Source organism: Schistocerca americana, chromosome 4 (assembly GCF_021461395.2).
Source record: "Schistocerca americana isolate TAMUIC-IGC-003095 chromosome 4, iqSchAmer2.1, whole genome shotgun sequence".
Classification (NCBI taxonomy): Eukaryota; Metazoa; Arthropoda; class Insecta; order Orthoptera; family Acrididae; genus Schistocerca; species Schistocerca americana.
In genome coordinates, this window is record NC_060122.1 from 343,326,982 (window position 1) to 343,350,372 (window position 23,391).

At 43.4% G+C, this 23,391-nt stretch overlaps 1 protein-coding gene across 1 annotated transcript in view; it reads left to right on the forward strand.

The window, feature by feature from the left end:
- Positions 1–22,207: 22,207 nt before the first annotated feature.
- LOC124613470 (odorant receptor Or2-like) overlaps positions 22,208–23,391 on the forward strand; it is a 58,775-nt gene continuing 57,591 nt past the window's right edge. Inside the window, exon 1 of the mRNA XM_047142177.1 lies at positions 22,208–23,028. Coding sequence (XP_046998133.1) covers positions 22,208–23,028 — 821 coding nt within the window. The remainder of the gene's footprint in view (positions 23,029–23,391) is intronic.

Below are 23,391 nucleotides of genomic sequence, written 5' to 3' on the forward strand. Positions count from 1 at the left end.
CTGCGTTGATCCCACATTAATACGGTTCAAAGCGACCATCTATGAACCAGAATGAAAAATGCATCTATTGTAGAACAAAAAGAAGAAAATTTACTGGCTAGAATTGGGGATGTAAAAGAACGGAACTAACTTTCCGACTTATCTGGCAGCTTCAAAGACATTTAAATAAAAACATCTTGACGTATGCCCGATTTTTTACTTGTTGATATTAGTAGCCATGTCAAGTAAAGTAACACGATACATGATGTCGAGCAAATCCACCCCCAGAAAATTTGTCCGCTCAAAAAATCCTTTTTAGCTATTACATTTATGCTCTTCAGCCATTAATATTATATACTGTTTATTATGAGTAACAAGTCTTCTGGATTTTGGGCACAGGATCAGAAACTTTAGCTTATAAATTTCAAGATGCACATGTTCCAACAAATATGTCAAGACCATTTGATTTAAAAGCCTTTGAAGTTGCCAGATAAGTCGAAAAGCTAGTTCCCTTCTTCTACATCCCTAACTCTGTCCAGGACATATAGCCTTTTTTTGTGCTATGGTAGTAGTATTTTTCATTCTGCTTATCAACTTTTACTTTACCATAATTTTGACATTAGGCCGCCATACCTTGGCGACCGATGTAGATTTTTGTTAACTCGGCCGACGACTGATCCGGCATGGTTTTTTTATTGTCTGTCGAATCATGTTGCTTTTATCGTGGTAAGGATAAAGCTTTCCCAAAACAATGCGACAACAATTAACTACACGTATTTGTGTACCTTCCACAAAATTTGAATCGAATCGCGCAAGTTAGAAACATGTTACTGGCACGCGTAAAAATCTAACAAAAACGTGTTTTTTGAACGTAAAATCCGGATGAAAGCAAATTTCTAATTTTATCTAAAGAATCAATTTTTTATTTATTTCACTTTTAATCGTTTCTGCGCATTCAGTTCACGTGAGAATGATTTTTATGTATTACATTTATCTCCACTTTACACCACCGTATTTCGACAACGGATTAAGATTGCTGGATAAAAAGTATTCGTTTTGATTTTATCCATTTATCTATCTTAGTGAAAAGTTTCGACCGATTCGTAGAAGTGACGTTCTTCAATAAAACCTAGGAAATCGTGCTTTTAGTAAGTATTTTTACATAAAATCCGAACGGTGCACATACAAATGATGCCATTAGCTGAATATTTACACTCCTGGAAATGGAAAAAAGAACACATTGACACCGGTGTGTCAGACCCACCATACTTGCTCCGGACACTGCGAGAGGGCTGTACAAGCAATGATCACACGCACGGCACAGCGGACACACCAGGAACCGCGGTGTTGGCCGTCGAATGGCGCTAGCTGCGCAGCATTTGTGCACCGCCGCCGTCAGTGTCAGCCAGTTTGCCGTGGCATACGGAGCTCCATCGCAGTCTTTAACACTGGTAGCATGCCGCGACAGCGTGGACGTGAACCGTATGTGCAGTTGACGGACTTTGAGCGAGGGCGTATAGTGGGCATGCGGGAGGCCGGGTGGACGTACCGCCGAATTGCTCAACACGTGGGGCGTGAGGTCTCCACAGTACATCGATGTTGTCGTCAGTGGTCAGCGGAAGGTGCACGTGCCCGTCGACCTGGGACCGGTCCGCAGCGACGCACGGATGCACGCCAAGACCATAGGATCCTACGCAGTGCCGTAGGGGACCGCACCGCCACTTCCCAGCAAATTAGGGACACTGTTGCTCCTGGGGTATCGGCGAGGACCATTCGCAACCGTCTCCATGAAGCTGGGCTACGGTCCCGCACACCGTTAGGCCGTCTTCCGCTCACGCCCCAACATCGTGCAGCCCGCCTCCAGTGGTGTCGCGACAGGCGTGAATGGAGGGACGAATGGAGACGTGTCGTCTTCAGCGATGAGAGTCGCTTCTGCCTTGGTGCCAATGATGGTCGTATGTGTGTTTGGCGCCGTGCAGGTGAGCGCCACAATCAGGACTGCATACGACCGAGGCACACAGGGCCAACACCCGGCATCATGGTGTGGGGAGCGATCTCCTACACTGGCCGTACACCACTGGTGATCGTCGAGGGGACACTGAATAGTGCACGGTACATCCAAACCGTCATCGAACCCATCGTTCTACCATTCCTAGACCGGCAAGGGAACTTGCTGTTCCAACAGGACAATGCACGTCCGCATGTATCCCGTGCCACCCAACGTGCTCTAGAAGGTGTAAGTCAACTACCCTGGCCGGCAAGATCTCCGGATCTGTCCCCCATTGAGCATGTTTGGGACTGGATGAAGCGTCGTCTCACGCGGTCTGCACGTCCAGCACGAACGCTGGTCCAACTGAGGCGCCAGGTGGAAATGGCATGGCAAGCCGTTCCACAGGACTACATCCAGCATCTCTACGATCGTCTCCATAGGAGAATAGCAGCCTGCATTGCTGCGAAAGGTGGATATACACTGTACTAGTGCCGACATTGTGCATGCTCTGTTGCCTGTGTCTATGTGCCTGTGGTTCTGTCAGTGTGATCATGTGATGTATCTGACCCCAGGAATGTGTCAATAAAGTTTCCCCTTCCTGGGACAATGAATTCACGGTGTTCTTATTTCAATTTCCAGGAGTGTATTTCAGTCTAATTAACATCTTTTGCAAAAGACATTAATCCAGTGGCACAACTTGCTTGGGCGCCAGCTCTGGTTTGCAACTGTAACATAGCTCTAGTACGACAGATGTAAACTAATGATCACTAAGCCGTGGCGACTGCAATCTTTCAAATCTCACAGCGTGCGCAGCAGAGAACTGGCGGTTCCTCGCCACGGAGAGCGTCTGCCGACTAGGGGACGCGGCTGTACCGCCGCGAGCGGTTCGGCGGCTGCAGTCAGCGGCAGTGTGGTCTATGGCGTCTGGTCGGACTCGGCTCCCCCGGAGTGATGTTCTCAGTGAGACCCAGGATTGGTCACGTTGGCTGTTTGGATTCGGAGCGAGGCCTGTTGACAACGCGGTTCTCCGACGTTATTTCCCAATGCGCATTATTGTAACATTCCTTGAGCGACAAAATTTTTCTCACTTGTACGTTTAAGTCATTTTCTCTCATGTGAGGATTCAGTTTGCATGAAGTAGTGTACGGAGAGTCTGGTGTTTTAGAGAGTCTGATACATTAGGTGCTTCGGCCTTTGAATTACGAGATCATTGTACTGTTCGTCGACACAGTGAGCTTCGAGCCCATCTGGTTAAGCACGTTAGAAGGCCTACGTCACAAGAAGGTGTTATTGGTGGTGTCTGGGTTTGTTTCCTGTCCCGGTATCTTGCCTCCCGCTGCTGAGCACAATCAGGGGCTGCAGTGCCGCAGATGTGGTTGTAGTAAGCGTACGCTCCGCAGTAAATCTGACAGGATATAAGTGTTTAAAATTGTGTAAATCATTGTTGATTCCGAGTGGGAAGAACTGTTGACTTTGGTGGGGGTCGCCCCTGCTACCTTTGTTGACTAAACACCGGAATACGGGAGATTGAGAAAAGGGTGCCGCAAATTATACTTTCCCTTAGTTTGTTCCAGTTGCACGGCTGTTGCGACGCACGCAGAAGACATCGAACACTTTGGCCCCATAGTTCTCTTGTCGGCCTGCACCCTGTGTGCATTGGTTGCGCACAACGTCTTCGCCGAAACTGCAGTCTCCCGAATGAACTCTCGCCACAAGGAATTAAGTTACATAAATTTGTTACGGGATTCTGCCACAATAATTATAATATCTTCTTTTATTCTCCTTTTTCCAAACGTGACATAATCTTATCTCGTGTTTTAATTAACGTGAGTTTAAGACTGTTCTGGAGGGCCCTCAACGTCCGTTGCCCGGAATGTTACATTTCCATAAATTTCATCATCTGGCGCTGGCCAGGTTTAAATTTATGAAGAGCCGTGATTGGCCGTTTCTTGATTTGTTGATTTTTTTTTAAGTTTCGTTATCTGGTGCTGGCCAAGATTTTATTTAAATGGATTTTCAGATGTAAAGGAAGTACGTTAATGGGGATGCATTTTTTTATTACTCATCATGTTCTAGGTTTCAAATTAGTCGGTATACCGTTTCTAGATTTGAATTGTGATATAATACACTAGAATCCAGCTGGTCGTCTTTACCAGAATAATTACGCCGCATTTTAGAAACGACAGGTTTTTTTCTTTTCTTTAATGCGAAAAATTCAAAATTAGGCTACATTCTATTATTTCTTGTTCAAGTTTTATTTAAACGTCCTGTGGATTTGTTCTTATATTGTTAGCGAGGTTTTTGGATTCATTCTATTTCAAATTTATCGAGCGGCAGTAGCCGGTGGTTATATACTGAAAGTTTTCTTAATATGAAACTGTAAATTTGCGCTTTATAATCAGTTTGCATTTTATAACCTTTGGCAATAAATGTTTTAAAAATGGTTAATGATGTTTACCTGAATCCGGTCCAGTCCCTCCTCGTAATTTACTCCGGGCGCTTGGGCGCTATTTGAATCACAATTTCATACAGATTGGATGATTTATTCAAGAGAAAGAGGTGAACAAATATGACAAATCAATAACGCCTTCGTCAACATTTGACCCTTAAGCAAGGAATTATTCCGCTTGGCATTCATTGACAGGATTCCTGCTCTCCTGAGGGATATCGTGACAAATTTTGTCCAAGTTGCGCGTTAGATCCGGAGAACTTGCTGACCAAGTTACGGTTTGACAAGCAAGAAGACAAGCAATAGAAACTCTCGCCTTGTGTGGGCGGGCATCTTACTGAAATGATAGATTGCAGTGAAGGACAACAAAACTGGGCGTAGAAATCGCCGACGTACCGCTGTGCTGTGAGGGGTGCCGCGGGTGATAGCTATGAAAAAAAAAAAAAAAAATGGCACCCCAGACCATTACTCCTCGTTGTCTGGCAGTATGGCAGCGATAATCAGGTTGGTATCTCCTCACTGTCCGGGGCGTCTCCAGACACGTCGTCCCTGGTCATCAGGGCATAATTGAGAGTGGAATTCATCACTGAAGAAAATTCCAGGCCGAAGACTTGTCTGAAGAAACGCCGACTGTGAGATACCAACCGAAGTTTGGAAAGTAGGAGACGAGGTACTGGTGGAATTAAAGCTGTAAGGACGGGGCGTGTGTCGTGCTTGGGTATCTGAGATGGTAGAGCACTTGCCCGTGAAAGGCAAAGGTCCCGATTTCGAATCTCGGTCCGGCACACAGTTTTAATCTGCCAGGAAGTTTCGTTAATCACAAGCCGGCACGGTAGCTCAGCGTGTTCGGTCAGAGGGCTACTCACCCACTGTAATACAAAAATTGAGTAAAGGAATCAATGATCAACTAGAACAGATGTCTTGTGACGTCCGCCCAGACCACACGTGTTAGTCTACCCTCTTACAAAATTTGTACCGAATCGCGCAAGTTAGAAACATGTAACTGGGGCGCGTAAAAAACTATGAAAAACGTGTTTTTTGATCGTAAAATCCGGATGAAGCTAGGTTCTGCAAAGCAAATTTCTAATTTGCACACAGTTTTAATCTGCCAGGAAGTTTCAATCAGGAGTGATGGTCTGGAGCGCCATTTCATTTTAGAGCAGGACTCCTTCAGTTGTCATACGCGCCACTTCAGGGTATCCCAAAAAGAATGACCCGATTTTAACTTGTAATAATATTGAGACAAATGTCACTAGGTAACTGAAACAGCGCTAGATGTAATCGGCATGGTCTAAGGTTTCAGAAAAAATCCACTAGATGTCACTACGAGCGCTGACCTGGAGCGTGCAGCCAGTCTCGCGCAATATGGTGTCCGCGCAACAGAAGCCGTATTGTGTTATTGAATGTAGTTGTACTCAATCAGTGATCAAAGTTCAGCGGCCGTTTCATACTCGATTTCGCGCTAAGCCACCGTCACCAAAGAACATTCGACAGTGGTATAAACAGTTTGAAGAAACAGGGTGGCTCTGTAAAGGCAAATGTCCTGGCCGGCCACGCGTTCAGGAACAAACAGTGGAACAAATCCGACGAGCATTTGAGCGGAGCCCCCGCAAGTCTATGCGTCGTGCTAGCCGAGAACTTGCATTACCGCACATGACAGTGTGGCATTTGTTACAGCCTCGTTTAGCCTTAAACCATACCGATTACAACTGCTGCAAGCTCTTCGAGATACTGACAAAGTGAAGCGAGTGGACTTTAGCAATGCTATTCTAGAGGGAGTGGAAGATGGCACGTTGATATTCAGTGATGAGGCAACTTTCCATATTAGTGGTAAGGTTCACCATCATAATGTGCGTATATGGGGGCTCGAAAACCCTCATGAAACAATTGAACACGAACGTGATTCCCCAAAAGTATTTTTTTGTGGTGTTTCGCAAAGCAAGGTTTATGGACCCTACTTTTTTGAGGAAGAATCCGTAACAGGACAATCATATCTTGCAGTGCTACGTAACTGTTTATTCCCACAACTTGATTCTGATAATTTCATCTACCAGCAAGATGGAGCACCACCGCACTGGCACAACAATGTGCAGTTTCCTCAGTGCCAATGTGCCTCAACGTTGGATAGGGCGTACAGGACCGAGAGACCAGGCTTTACACTCTTGGCCTCCTAGGTCCCCTGACTTAACACCATGTGATTTCTTCCTGTGGGGATATGTTAAACAGTGCGTTTACGTTCCCCCCTTACCTTGTGACACTGATGAACTAGAAACCGGAATATCAGCTGCTGTAGCTTCAGTGACAGAAGACAACTTACGCTGAGTTTGGGATGAATTGGGCTATTGGCTAGATGTCGTCTGTGCAGCCAGTGGAGGACATAATGAACATTAATGATGGATTTTTATAAACTTCTGTCTTTTCTGAGTAATTTAGTACGCAATTTGTTGGTGGTAAGCCCTTCTTCCTAATAAATAATTCTATTTAAAATCATGTTATTCTTTTTGGGACACACTGTATTACAGCACTGCAGTTGGTCGTCTATATTATGCGCCCCGTTTTGTCGTCCATCATGGCAAACCATCCTGGGCTTACTTTTCAGCAAGATAATTCCAGCCCGCATACGGCGCGAGTTTCTACTGCTTGTCTTCATGCTTGTCGAACCCTACCTTGGCCAGCAAGGTCGCTGGACCTCTCCCCAACTGCGAAGGTTTGGAATGTTATGGGAGGTCCCCTCCAAGCGTTTCGGAATTTCGATTACCTAACGCGCCGATTGGACAGAATTTGGTGGTATATCCCTCAGGAGAACATCCAACAACTCCGTCAGTCAGTGACAAGTCGAATAGCTGGTTGCATAAGGACCAGAGGTGGTTCAACGCATTACTGGACTTGCTGAATTTGTGAAGTTCTTTCTCTACTCGTCCAGTTTTTCTGAAATTGTAATCATTCACTTGTCTGTATACGGACGATTACCGATTTCCGTCCTATTCAGATAATTCCTTCGTGGTGCGTCTTTTTTTTGTTTTTTATTTTTTTTTCCTGGATCGCATTTGTTATAGCGTTGTTTCTGCGCTGTAAAGATAAGTGGCACATGATAGAGGGTAATGGGTCTTTCTGATCACTCTGTACATTCATACAGCAACTTATCAGTCTCAGAGCAGTGTAGATTATTGATAATTATAACAATAAAATCTGATTTTTTTCTTCCGCAATTAAATATTTTCATTTACTACCGTATTACCGTATTCTTTATTAAAGAGGAGTATAAATCATGAAAAATTCTGAATGCAAGTCAGATACGGCAAATTTAGAACACAATGCCAATTACCAAAAGCAACAAGAAAAAATTAATTTATATCTGTAGGTGTTGTGTTAGAAGCTGCCAGTGAATGTCAGACTGGAGGTTCACATTCACGATCAATGTGTATTGCGGCGGGTTTGACATACTGCATTTAGATATGAGAGTACAATGCGAAAACCAATCAAGAAATGTTATTCGGTAGACAAGCATATGAAAAAAAAGACGATGAGGGGAGAGGGAAAAAATAAATGGATCATACAGCCAACTGGCGTGGAAAAAGTAAGCATGGTTGTAACGAAAACGAAATGGATATCAGCTAGATAAACGAGGGTAAGTCAATTATTATCCTCAATTTAGTTATATTTTCGTTTATTTTGGTAGTACTGTCGTTTTACGTTGATGACGCATGCTTTGTTTATTTGTTGTTACATCTTTGCAATTTCCAAGCTGCTAGGTTAGTTTCGTTGTCGCTGCTCCGCTGTCTATTTGCACCAAAGAACACCAAAGAAGACCAGCGTTCCGACATCCGTTTTTTGTGGTCGGAAAGCGTATCAGCGGCCGAGATTCATCGAAGACTTTCGTTACAGTACGGGAACAGTGTTTTGCCACAACGGAGTTTCTAAGAGCCGGCCTCAGTGTGCGAGCGGTTTTAGGTGCTTCAGTCTGGAACCGCGCGACTGCTACGTTCGTAGGTTCGAATCCTGCCTCGGGCATGAATGTGTGTGATGTCCTTAGGTTAGTTAGGTTTAAGCAGTTCTAAGTCCTAGCAGACTGATGACCTCAGATGTTAAGTCCCATAGTGCTCAGAGCCATTCGAACCATTTTTGGGAGTGTCTACGAATGGATTGAAAAATTTCTAAATGGTCGCACAAGTGTTACGCCGGACGACCGTTTACCGCCACAAATGAAGAAACCATTGACCGTTCACGTGAAATGATTCTGTTAGGCAGACGATTAACTATTGACGAAGTGGCACATCGTCTGCAAATTAGTGACGGTTCTGCCTATGAAATCATCCACAGCAGACTTGGGCTTCATAAAGTTTGTGCAAGATGGGTGACAAAACAACTCACACTGTTGCATAAACAAACGCGCTTGGACATCTACTAAAAACATTTGTATCGCTATGGTAACGAAGGGGACAACTTCTTAATCAGGATCATTACTAGTGACGAAACATGGATCCATTATTACGAGCCGGAGAGTAAACGGTAGAGTATGGAATGGAAATATTCAAATTCGCCGTGCAAGAAACAGTTCAAGACCCAACCGTCCGCAGGGAAACTGATGCTTACGGTTTTTTGGGACGCACAAGGTCCGGTACTGGAACATTATGGGGAAAAGGGCATAACAATAAGCAGTGTACGTTACAGTGAGATGCTTACTGCCAGGCTAAAGCCTGCAATTCGAAACAAACGCCGATGATTGCTGTCAAAAGGTGTGTTGTTGCACGACAATGCCTGTCCGCACACTTTTGCCCACACTGCTGAAACGCTCCAGAAACTCAAATCTGAAGTACTGGATCATCCTCCAAATAGTCCCGATCTTGTCCCTTCTGACTATCACTTGCTTGGTCCACTCAAACACGCATTAAGGAGCCGACGATTTACCTCGAACGAAGCAGTGAAAGAAGCGGTGCATTCCTGGCTCGCAGCTCAACCGAGAACCTTCTTTTATGAGGGTATCAGGAAACCTACACAACGATGGACCAATTGCGTTGAAACGCAAGGAGACTATAACTACTTGGCGGATAATAATTGACTTACCCTCGTATGTTACGGCCGATTAATTGTCAGTGGACTATAGATGTTCCTTTCTGAGTTCCGAGAGATGACCCAACAGAAGGTGAGTAGATGAGGTTAATAAGAAAGTAGGAGCATCACTGACACGTATATAGCTGAAAACCGTAACGCATCGAGAAGCGCAGGAAACATCTACTTCCAGTAATGTTTTGTCAAATGGCTCAACACACATACACTCCTGGAAATTGAAATAAGAACACCGGGAATTCATTGTCCCAGGAAGGGGAAACTTTATTGACACATTCCTGGGGTCAGATACATCACATGATCACACTGACAGAACCACAGGCACATAGACACAGGCAACAGAGCATGCACAATGTCGGCACTAGTACAGTGTATATCTACCTTTCGCAGCAATGCAGGCTGCTATTCTCCCATGGAGACGATCGTAGAGATGCTGGATGTAGTCCTGTGGAACGGCTTGCCATGCCATTTCCACCTGGCGCCTCAGTTGGACCAGCGTTCGTGCTGGACGTGCAGACCGCGTGAGACGACGCTTCATCCAGTCCCAAACATGCTCAATGGGGGACAGATCCGGAGATCTTGCTGGCCAGGGTAGTTGACTTACACCTTCTAGAGCACGTTGGGTGGCACGGGATACATGCGGATGTGCATTGTCCTGTTGGAACAGCAAGTTCCCTTGCCGGTCTAGGAATGGTAGAACGATGGGTTCGATGACGGTTTGGATGTACCGTGCACTATTCAGTGTCCCCTCGACGATCACCAGTGGTGTACGGCCAGTGTAGGAGATCGCTCCCCACACCATGATGCCGGGTGTTGGCCCTGTGTGCCTTGGTCGTATGCAGTCCTGATTGTGGCGCTCACCTGCACGGCGCCAAACACGCATACAACCATCATTGGCACCAAGGCAGAAGCGACTCTCATCGCTGAAGACGACACGTCTCCATTCGTCCCCCCATTCACGCCTGTCGCGACACCACTGGAGGCGGGCTGCACGATGTTGGGGCGTGAGCGGAAGACGGCCTAACGGTGTGCGGGACCGTAGCCCAGCTTCATGGAGACGGTTGCGAATGGTCCTCGCCGATACCCCAGGAGCAACAGTGTCCCTAATTTGCTGGGAAGTGGCGGTGCGGTCCCCTACGGCACTGCGTAGGATCCTACGGTCTTGGCGTGCATCCGTGCGTCGCTGCGGTCCGGTCCCAGGTCGACGGGCACGTGCACCTTCCGCCGACCACTGGCGACAACATCGATGTACTGTGGAGACCTCACGCCCCACGTGTTGAGCAATTCGGCGGTACGTCCACCCGGCCTCCCGCATGCCCACTATACGCCCTCGCTCAAAGTCCGTCAACTGCACATACGGTTCACGTCCACGCTGTCGCGGCATGCTACCAGTGTTAAAGACTGCGATGGAGCTCCGTATGCCACGGCAAACTGGCTGACACTGACGGCGGCGGTGCACAAATGCTGCGCAGCTAGCGCCATTCGACGGCCAACACCGCGGTTCCTGGTGTGTCCGCTGTGCCGTGCGTGTGATCATTGCTTGTACAGCCCCCTCGCAGTGTCCGGAGCAAGTATGGTGGGTCTGACACACCGGTGTCAATGTGTTCCTTTTTCCATTTCCAGGAGTGTACAATGAGGGCGACCGTCACAAGTTGACGTCAACGCTGTTACACTCAACTGTAAGTCTTCACTAGGCGTTCGACTATGTCAGTCCTTGTGGTACTATTTATGTTGGCATATAATTGCGGGATTATTCAAAAATGGAAAATGACAGTGACATATCTGAATATGTGTTGTCTCAGTGAGTATTGCGTTAACTTAAAACATGGAATAAAAGGTATATGAAAGCTGAAACATGTTAGGAGGAACGGAAAGTAATGCCGTTTTTTACATTAAATTCAAGCAGATATATTTAAACAAGTTTTTGTTTTTAATCAATGATGTACTCACTCTCTTTATCAACAAAAAAAATGGTTCAAATGGCTCTGAGCACTATTGGACTTAACTTCTGAGGTTATCAGTCCCCTAGAACTTAGAACTACTTAAACCTAACTAACCTAAGGACATCACACACATCCATGCCCAAGGCAGGATTCGAACCTGCTACCGTAGCGGTCGCGCGATTCCAGACTGTAGCGCCTAGAACCGCTCGGCCACTCTGGCCGGCCTTTATCAACAACTTTATCAAAAATTTCAATGTCTGATCGATAAAAATCAATTGGCTTTTTTAAGTAAAATATCTGGAAATGGCATTGTGGACATCATCCATATTTTCCCTTATTTTGCCGCTTAGAAAGTGTTCTAGAGATCGCAATAAATGAAAATCTCTTGGCGCAATACTGGGCGAGTGTGGGTGGTGAGGCATTACGTGCCACAACTAATTTTTTCCAGGGTTCGTATTGCGCAGTGCGGAATTCCGTTCTCGTGTTGCAGAATAGAACCTTTTCTGTTGACAATCGCTGGATACTTTTCAATTAAACATTCGTTTACTCGATCCAGTAGTTCAAATTAAAGCTCTGCATTCGCAGTTTGTCTAGGTTTCAACACTTCAAAATGGACGACTCTGAGAATACTCCGTCAAACTTACAAAAGAGCATTTTTGGGCTGTAAACCTGGCGTAGCTACACTTAGTGGCGATTCATTCGGGGAGATGCGTTTTGCGTTTTTGATTATCGTGGAAGACCCAGAGATAAAGCGACCAAACAAACGCTTCTGTACTGTGCAGCTGAAGCAATAAGTTGCATGTGGTGTATCGGTTGACACCTTTTCTCTTTACCAACCTACTACAAATGTTCTTGGATGGTCTACAGAGGCTGGTTAAGAGTGTTTAACAGTTCCTCGATTGTTTGCACTTAGTACGCCATTGTTAAAAGTTGTTGTTCTTCCAGTCGATACGAGTCGGGAAGATCAAAATTACACCGAAACTGATCCTAGAAAACCACTTTTGGCATTTGGATAAACATCGTAAATATTTCAGGTAGCAACTGCAGCGTTACTAACCCTGCAAAAAGCATACGATGGTGGGTATGTTCCTCGTCTGGTATTTGGCTTGCCATTTCACCATAAATATCAAAAATAAACATAAGATTTAATTATTCGTCAGTAAATAAATAACTCAAACATTAAATTCATTTTGTACGACTTCGAAAGACACATTGAATTAATAAATGACAGACGAATGCCGACATGCGCAGAAGTGACATTACTTTCCAGTCCCACTAATAATGAGGTATCTGGAACAGAATTTACCTCCTTGAAAACGAGCATAGTTTCAGAAAATATTATCGTGCGAAACTCAATTTGTCCTTTTGTTACATGACATTCTGTACAGCGATGGATTAAGGCAATCAGATGGATTTAGCATTTCTTGCCTTACAAAAAGCATTTAAATCGATACATTATTTACAAAAATACGATTAATGGGGTATCAAACAAAATTTGCGATTGCACTGAAGTTTTCATGGAAATTTGTGGTAAGGTCTTACTGGGACCAAATTGCTGAGGTCATCGGTCCCTAAGTTTACACTCTACTTGAACTAACTTTAACTAACTTGCGTTAAGGACAACACACGCACCCATGCTCGAGGGAGGACTCGAACCTCCGACAGGAGGAGCCACGCGAACCGTGACAAAGAGCCCTAGATCGCACGGCTACCCCGCGCGGTTGAGGATTTCTTGGTTAAGGAGGACACAGCATTTAATCTTGAGTGGAGAGTCATCGACAAATGTAGAAGTAACTTCTGTGGAGCGCAAGGGAACTGTGTTGGGGCTCTTGTTTTTCGTTCTGTGTGTTTCTGACCAGGCAGACAGCTTTTTGCAGACGATACAGTTATCTATAACGAAGTACAGTCTGAAAAATTCTACTCAAACATTCCAACAGATCTTGGTATATTTCGAAGTACTGCAATGATTGGCATCTTGCTTTAAACGTACAGTAGCGTAAATCAATGTACTTCGAAAAATGGAAATGCGTCATATCCTATTAGTATGTTATCAGCGATTCACAATTAGGACCTGTCAACTCATACAAAAACCCAGATGGAACAGTTTGTAGGGGTATGACACGTACATTGAGATGACAAAAGTCACGAGAAAGCGATATATGCACTTACATACAGCCGTAGTATCGCGTACGCAAGGTATAAACGGGCATGCATTGACGGAGCTGCCATTTTTACTCATGTGATTCGTGTTTAAAAATTTACGACGTGATTATGCCCGCACGACGGTATTAACAGACGTTGAAAGCGGATTGCTAGTTGTAACTAGGCGCATGGGACATTCTATTTCAGAAATCGTTAGGGAATTCAGTATTCCAAAAGCCACAGGGTCAAGCGTGTGCCGAGAATACCAAAATTCAGACATTACCTCTCGCCACGGACAATCAGTGACCGACGGTCCTCACTTAACAGTCGGGAGCAGCGGCGTTTGCGTGGAATTGTCAGTGCTAACAGACAAGCAACTTATCGGTTAGGACAGTGCGGCGAAATTCGAAGTTAATGGGCTATGGCAGGAAACGACAGACGCGAGTATCTTTGTTAACAGAGCGACATCGCCTGCAGCGCCTCTCCAGGGCTCGTGAAGATATTGGTTGGACCCTATACGACTCAAAAACCGTTAACTGGCCGTTTTCAGTTGGAAAGAGCTGATGGTAGGGTTCGAGCGTGGCGAAGGCCACACAAAGTCATGGAGCCAAGACCTCAATAAGACACTGCGCAAGTTGGTAGTGGCTTCATAAGGGCGCGGGCTGTGTGTAGATGGAATGGATTGGGTACTCTGATTGAACTGAACCGATCATTGATTGGAAAATGTTCGGTTACTATTTGCAGCCATTCATGGACTTCATACTCCCATACAGCGATGGAATTTTAATGGACAGCAGTGCACCTTGTCACCGGGACACAGTCGTTCGCGTTTGGTTTGAAGAACAACCTGGACAATCAGAGCGAATGATGTGGCCTCCGACATCACCCGATAGAATCCCATTGAACGTTTATGGGACATTATCGGGAGGTCAGTTCGTGCACAAAATCCTGCACCGCTAACACTTTCATACTTATGTACTTCTGTAGAGGAAGCGTGGCTCAATATTTCTCCAGGGAACTTCCAACGACTTGATGAGTCCATGCCACATCGAACTGCTGCAGTATGCCTGGAAAAAGGAAGTCCGACATTATGTCAGGAGGTATCCCACGACTTATTTTACCTCAGTGTAATTATGACATCATCTCATTCATAGCGAAAGCAGGTTCAAATGGCTCTGAGCACTATGGGACTTAACTTCTGAGATCATCAGTCCCCTAGAACTTAGAACTACTTAAACCTAACTAACCTAAGGACATCACACACATCCATGCCCGAGGCAGGATTCGAACCTGCAACTGTAGCGGTCGCACGGTTCCAGACTGTAGCGCCTAGAACCGCTCGGCCACTCCGGCCGGCCGAAAGCAGATGGCACACTGCTTTATAACAACCGGATACTGGGAAAATGCGGTCAGTTTACAACGGAAACTACTTAAAAAGCACTCATGCGACCATTTTACAGTGTTGCTCAACTGTGAATTACCCGTAGCAAACAGGTCTAAAAGGGCGTATTGAAGATGTAAAAAGAATGTCAGCAACAGTGGTGACAGGTTTAATTCACGGGAGAGCGAGAGAAGTGCTGAAAAACCCGAATTGTTAGACGCTTGGACACAGACGCCAGTCACTCCGTGAAATCCTACTTGCAAAGTTTAAAGAACCAGTCAAGGTTCTAGAGATATTATCCATCCCCCTACATATGGCTCCCATAGCGATCGTGAAGAGAAGACTAAATCAATTACGACAAACAAAGAAGCATTAATGCAGTCATTCTTAAGGCGCTCCGCGAGCATTTGGAATTGGAAGAAACCTTAGCGTATGGTAGCGTAGGACGTAGGACGTACACACTTCCTCGCACTTCACAGTGCCTATAGAGTGTGCATGTACATGTTAGGGTAGATGCAGATGCGATGTAGATACTTCTGAAGTAGTGTAACGCATGGTAACTGAACTTGACTGTGCCTGTGGAAGCGCTAAGGTTGTACACTTCTTCATAGCTCTATTATAAACAAAAAGTATCAGTCCAAATCGCATCAGTTTTAATTGTACTGATGAGTACCTGTTTTGGGGCTGTAACAATCGTCATTAGAGAAATTGATATTATTGTGATACAGGGTATTTCGTATTCCTATTACACGCTTCTTGAGGTTGTAGGCCGAACCTGTAGACAGGCGTAAAGTTTTAGTAAGAGACGCATGTATGGTGTGGGTATAAAATAAACTGGAAGATCAGATCACTTTCAAAGCTTCCGTTCCACAGCACGTACACAAACTGAGAAGCGGAGGCCGTCATCAGTCCCTGTTGCAATTATCACATCACGTACCAATTTCGCCCGACTACAACAACGGCTGCGAGAATGTTCCTTAAAAAGGTCTTAAACAATATTCACGAGATGCATGTGAAGGGTTTATTTCAATAGTGGAACAAGTCCATTACCTCCATTTTTCTGTCTATATTGCTTCTCTGACATTAATGATCCAAACGAACAGAAAGAAAGGTTCATCTCTAGCAAGAAGCCATACTCTTAAATATTTCTGGAATCTCAACTGCAGATTTTTCAGCGCTCATTTAACTATAGGACTCTGTATCTGAAAATGAACAAAAATGGACTTGTACCACTATTGAAATAAGCCCTTCATATATTAGAGGTAAAAATGTATCGTTGTCACGAAAAGTCAGAAAGTTTTACATCTTTTAAAACAAAGTTTAGAGTACTCTTAATTGCAAGCAGCACTGCAAAAATTTTTTGTCTTCTTCAATTTCATCTGCTTCTAAATTTTCAAGACACAATAAGATGCACTCACAGGTAGCGAATGTTCCTGTTCCCGAATGTCAACTAGGCTGCGGCGGAGCTTCTCTTCAGTTGATAACTGAAGCGTGTTTCCGTTTCCGACCAATACGGATACACATGGTAATATTATTCGCACCGAATTTCAGCACATGTAAAAACAAAAAAGAACATAATCATGTTTTAGAGAAATATTTGTTACAGTCCACTGTTAATTTTTCAGATCTTATTTACAAGTGTAATGCAGATGAGGGACGTTTGCAAATAGGTGAATTTGAAACATTGTTACCCCACTGATATAAATAAACATTTTCGCACTTTTCAATATTGCACAATCGTAGAATGTATCAATAGCAATCACATCACAATATAAGTGTGAAGAACTACACTACCTCCGTAGCACGAACTTGATTAAAAATTTGTATGTAACTGCTTCTCACAAATCTAGCTTCACGATAGGATATTTTCATCCGTAAAGTTTTCCTATCACATCCAGAAGTGTGAAATCACAAATCACCGGCACATTACCTTTTTAATTTAGTTACTTTAATTTATTTTGTCAGATAATTTAAAAAGAACACGACATTTCCAGTGTGATAGGTGGAAAAGAAAAAAAGAATTGAAACGCAAGTGTCTTGCTATTACACGCAGGTAACTTGTTTAAGCTGCTCCACGAGAGAAATCATATGTTTACATACTCGGAAATGGGTGGGGAGCAACAAATACACGAATAATTTGCATATGATACAGATATTCTCCAATGAAAATACTTGAAGGATAAGTGGAGATCTGTACATCATTATTATTTCGTTTCAAATGAAAATAATTACTTTTGGTTATCATGTAACTGCGTTAGACAATTACTGAAATTTTTCAACTTTGTTCAGAAGACCTGACAACGGGACACCGTGATGCATCTTGCCTCATCAGGACCCAAGCTAATGTGATTTAGAAGAAAAAAATCAAGACGTTTGTCATCAAATCTTTTATTATTTTTACCTTACAAATGCTTTGTACATTTAGATAAAATGTAGTATGAACGGATAAACAGACAGTGCTAGACAGTGTTATTGTAAATGCTTAGAACTGAAAACAAATTTTGTGTGAACTTCTCCCGTTCCGAGGAGGAAGAAAAAGGCCTCGGGCTGAGTTGGCACGATATGTAACAATTTATCGGTCCCGTCGGGACAAAATTCCTTCCATTGTCACGCAAATGGAAAACCTGCATTGGCAGATGACTGAAGACAAATGCAGTCATAACCTATTTGCATAGTTTGTAGAACCTGTGTGAAGTGAATGATCTAGAGATGAAACTTCCGGGCACATTAAAACTGTGTGCCCGACCGAGACTCGAACTCGGGACCTTTGCCTTTCGCGGGCAATTGCTCTACCATCTGAGCTACCGAAGCTTTACTTCTGCCATATCTCGTCTCCTACCTTCCAAACTTTACAGAAGCTCTCCTGCGAACCTTGCAGAACTAGCACTCCTGAAAGAAAGGATATTGCGGAGACATGGCTTAACCACTGCCTGGGGGATGTTTCCAGAATGAGATTTTCACTCTGCAGCGGCCAGGAAGTTTCATATCACCGCACACTCCGCTGCAGAGTGAAAATCTCATTCTGGAATCTAGATATATTTTTCATACCCGTACGTACTACTCTCCTAGATACGGGTAGACAGGATCGGATTAAATACAGCACGCACAGAGGCGTTGCTTATTCTTTCTACGCTCCATATACGACTGGAACGAGAAAACCACCAGCATGTAGTACCTCACTAAGCATTCTCTGTCATGCATTCCACAGTAGATTGCAAACAACTTATGTAAATGTAGATGTAGAGCCTTCTCGCGCCTAAGATTCACAACAGAACTCGCGATAAACCAAAGTAATATGGCTGACACGGACAAGTATCTGAATTAAGTTGCTGTTGACCCAGTGGCAACTAGAAGGACGACATAAGAATAGACAATGGACTGCCGTAAGTTCACGTCAAAACAACTAAGGGAAAGAAGTATGACACTTAACACTTTATTTATGCTGGAAAGATGACAGATGGACAGTGACGGGATGAAGCAGATTTGGGAAGATAAGGACAAGGAAACAATAGCTAGCTATTGAATGTACCTGCTCTTTAGAGGACCAAACTAAATAATAATAATAATAATTAATTAATTAATTAATAAAAAAATAAAACATGTTCCAGGAGATCGCGAAAGTGAGATACTTAACGGTTGCACAAGAAGGGAGAAGGAACAGGTGTAAATAATCGCAGGGGAGTCTCGCTAATATTAGCTGCATACACAGAAACAACTTGATCCAAAAATTGGAGAATATCAGGCAGGATTAAGACCAGGCAGTTCGTTTCAATAGCAAATCTTGAACGTAAAGTTAATCATAAGACATCACAAATTTGTAAGGAAAATTAAGTTCGTGCATCTATTAATTTCAATAAAACCTATGACTACGGTGACCGCGAATCACTGTTTCCACATTAAAAGATTAAGGTCAAAAACTGAGAACACTTTCAGTCATAAAACATACACTGAGAGACACAACGTTAAAGACTAAATTTAAGGGGAAATCTCAGTTTCGAAATGAAAATCGAAATAAGACAAGAATAAGGCTGTTTCCATTATTTTTCAACTGTGACGCTGAGAAAGTTATACAACAATGGCGCAAAGAGTAATCAATCATCAAAATTAATCAACCAATAACTTCAGGCTGAAGCAAGTTATCTATAGATTACTTAGCATTTGCAAATGATTTAGCAGTCTTAACTCGCAACATTTCATCAGTCCAAAGTCTGACCGAACTTCTGAAAGAAACTATAGGAAGAGTTGGTTTACAGAGATCTTTTGAAAAGACAGAATACGTGCCCTGCAACAAACATATGCCAAAATTTATGGAGATGAACTATAGCAAAATTAAACGAGTCCCACAATTTAAATGTTTTAAATATCTTAGTTAATACGTTCAGAAGACAAACGAAATTCATTGCAAGAAGATGGAAACTGCATTAACGATTTACCCAAAATGGCTACAATAAGGAATTGATTCTCAAGCACACAAAAGTAAGACATTATAATGCAGCAATTAAACAAGAATGTCTTTATAGAACCGAAACAATAACTGAACAGGAAAATATAAATGAAAACATTGAGAAAGAGTAAGGTAAAATCCTAAAAAAAAGCCTGGGTCCAAAACTTGTAGACGAACAACACCGATTCATTGTCAGAGGGAATCGGGAAATTGGGCAATACACAAATATCCCTAGTGACATTAGAAAATGCAGAGTAGAGTTCTATGAACACATTAAAAGAATGAACCCAGACAACTCAAAAAACAGATAGTCGAATTCTTTAACGACAGGAGTAAGGCCGAAACGGACACGCCGAAGTGGATTGCCGAAATCAAAACTGATCTGAAATTGTCAGGGACTGCACAGAATATGTCGATAAACAGCGAAGTCTTCAAATCCTAAATTCACAATTGCAAGATTATCAAATGGAAAAACCAAAGAAAAAGACTGGAAAAACATGGAATGAACATAGAAAAGAAGCCCACGGGAAGATAATGAAAGAAATGCAGACACAAAGAACGGCAAATGCGCACCTCTAAACACTTCGCTCAGTCCTGACAGACTTGTTCGCCAATAATAGTAAATAATTAACCTGCATCCAGTTAAACCTCGTGTGTCTTGTAATGCAATGGGCATGTTACTTTTACCTTTTTTCTGCAAACAAAGAATTATTTGGATATAGACGGGAAGTAGGGTTTTCTAACGTGATTAGGTTATATTACATTAGATCTATTTTTCGTTCCAGTAGATTCATAGTGGGGAGATCCACCACGATGTACAACACGTCAGAAAAACAAGAAAACACAATAAATATTTACGACGAAACACAAATAAGCAAATGTACCTTCCACAGATACTATGTGAAATGGTCCTCATGGATGTGGAACAAGTTGAAAAAATCTTAAACATGTTTCATTTAAAATGTAATAAATAACTTGTTACAAGACATGTAGATATTCAATACACTGAGTTTATATGATAATTCTTAGGCTATTGTAGCCAAGCATCATCAATATAGAAATATGATTTTAGAGCGCTTACTGCACTGGATTTGTTCAGTGGAATAGAAGGATCTGGCCACCAGAAAACCCTATAAGCTCCTCTTAATCTGAATCTTATTAGCAAGTTATTGAAAATGTGTGTTCCTGAATAAGGGACATCTTTTTGGACAAAATTAAGTGACTGAATATTCGTGAAGATTATTCTTATTTCTCTTACTGATTTTGTGTACTAAGCTGTTGGTTTGAAAAAGAGGTATTTTTAAGGATAAATTTCACTAACCAAAAATGTATTGAGGAGCAGTAATTGATATCCAAAGTTCCCTAACCAGTCCTCTGCAGGATAGTCTTAAGGCCACAAGTAATTATTATTTCAAGTTTTTGGATCCGCAAAACTTTAGCTTGGTTAGATATGTTAACCCTGAAAATAATCCAATGTGACATTATGGAATGAAAGTAAAAGCTTTCTTATTTTTGTGTCACATGCGTCTGTCAACATTCGCATTTCAAATAGTGATTTGTTTAGGCGCATCAACAGTTACGTGGTATGCTCCTACTAGTGAACTTATTATCAAGTCTAATCTCAAGAATTTAACACTGTCGACTTCTTCTGTCTGGTTGTCGTCATATTTTAGGCATATACTGATAGGAAACTTCTAACAAGTACTGAACTGCATGTACTGTGTTGAAGTTCAGTAACAAAAAGAAGACAAACTACATGCATTTCATGCAGTGTGCATCGAGGAGCAAATTGTTACTTACGGAACACAGTCGTTGACGTCTGTGCCAGGATTGCGAGTTCAATAAAGAAGGCCAAGTATAGGAGAACTGTCTTTCACAGCGTAGCGGCGCTTGAATCATAATGCTCAATAAGAGTTGTAACACCTGCTACGTCCAAAGTACTAGTCTCGACGAATGGGAGAACTGGCAGTAGTCCACATTTCAGCGGTGGAAGACAATCGATTCATGAAAGTCCTCTGAGCGTCAAATTATTTATATATACGAGTATAGTTCTGTTACTACCGCCTATCTTCTGTTACGTCACGTTTAATCCTACGTGAAATACTCTGCTGAACGGAAAAACGGAGATCCTAATATAATACACGTTCAGTTTACCGATTCCGAGAAACGTTGCGTCTTCGACATCAATTAGAAAACAGAAGCTCAAAATGGTTAATTAATTAGCTTAGAAGACGGATTCGGTTCGAGGTACGCAGTCTGTGTTTACAATCAACTTGCAATTACGCGTTGTTGTAATCGAGTCCACTTAACTATTCATTCCTGAATTTCCTTGTCTCGGTGAGAAGCATGATTTGTGCTGGCAGTGGAATATTCCCTTTGAATAATATTTGTAATGAAGCGTGTTGTGTAGCAATATATTATTAATTCGTTGGGGACATTTGATTTCTCTCGTGGGATTTTTGAGATGCACAGTCGTTCTCGCACAGCTATTGGAGTAAACTGTGTACATAGTAGTGACGTCAAACTGGTTTCCTAGCCACACCATATGCTTTTAAATACAAGAGTGTATTATGCTAATCAGAAATTCTCTTTAACACGCAGCGAGGTCAGTCCAGCGACCTGCGAGCTGCGCAAAAAAAAATCTGGTTTGACCTTTCTATTGATTGCCGCTCTTCGTTTTAAGAGCGTCCGCGTGTGGAGGACGGCGCAGCCGGGAGTCGTGTCTCGCCCACATCATCTGAGCTGCCGGTGGCGATACGGAACGGTAGAGCTGAAAGCGAGGAAAGTCCCCGTTATCGGGCAGTCGCTCCCCATGGAGTGGGATTCACAGGCCGTGGAGCCACTGACGTGGCAGTACGCGGCTGGGTCCGTTCTCCAGTACAACCTGCGTTGGCTGCACGCATTCGGCGTGTGGCCGCTGTCGGGTTCGCCGTTGTTTCGCATCTTCACAGTCACCATCTCCGCGCTGAGCTTGGGACACATTGCCGAAGGCGTTGTCCACCTCTGCACGTTGCGCGGCGATCTGGAGGACTACACGTTGTCACTGTCGTGCTTGTCGATAATGGTCGTCGGTTCGACCAAGGCGACGTTCTTCCTCTGCAACGAGGCCGGCTACTGCCGTCTGGTGCGGTGGCTGGACGCGCTGGTAAACAGCCAGAGAGAGTACGTGCGGAGTAGGTCTACGCGCGAGGCAATCTTCGAGGAGGTGCAAAGACGCGGTATTCGCATCTCGAAGGCCTTCAACGCGTATAATATCTCCCTGCTCTCTATTTGGTTTGTTGCACCACTGATGTCACCCGAAAAAAGATTACCTTTCCAGCAACTCCCAGTGACGAACACTACGATCTTGCCCATGTACGCGTATGAGCTGTCTTACGCGTTGCAGGTCGTCTCGATGTTTTTCGTTGGTTTAATCCACGTGCAGATGGATAGTTTCTTCATAGTGGTTATGTTTCACATCTCAGCTCAGCTCAAAATTCTGAGCGAGCGCATCGCTGATCTTCAGCTTCTGAGAGCTGACAAGAATGAACTGTTTGAGTCTAATGAAAACAAGAGATTGCAGAAGTCTATGGCTGCTATTGAGGCATATAAACAATTGTGCCTTTGCATCCGCACACATCAGGATATCACAAGGTACAAAATATAGAGAAACCTACACTTCTGTTTTTCCGGGAACTAATAGAAGAAGACGAGCAGTACTGAATGCAATATTATGAAAAGGAAAGATTGCTGCTGACCATATAGGGGAGATGTTGGGTTGCAGACAGCCACAACAAAAAGACTGCTAAACAAGTAAGTTTTCGGCAAAAAGGCCTTCTTCTGTATTAGGCAAAACACACACACACACACACATTCGCAACACATAAACACACGACCATTGTCTCTGGTCTGGCCTAGGCAGACGTCAGTATTTTGTCTAATTCAGAAGGAGGTCTTTTGATCGAAAGCTTACTTGTTTGGCAGCTTTTTTGTTGTGCCTGTCTGCGACTCATCATC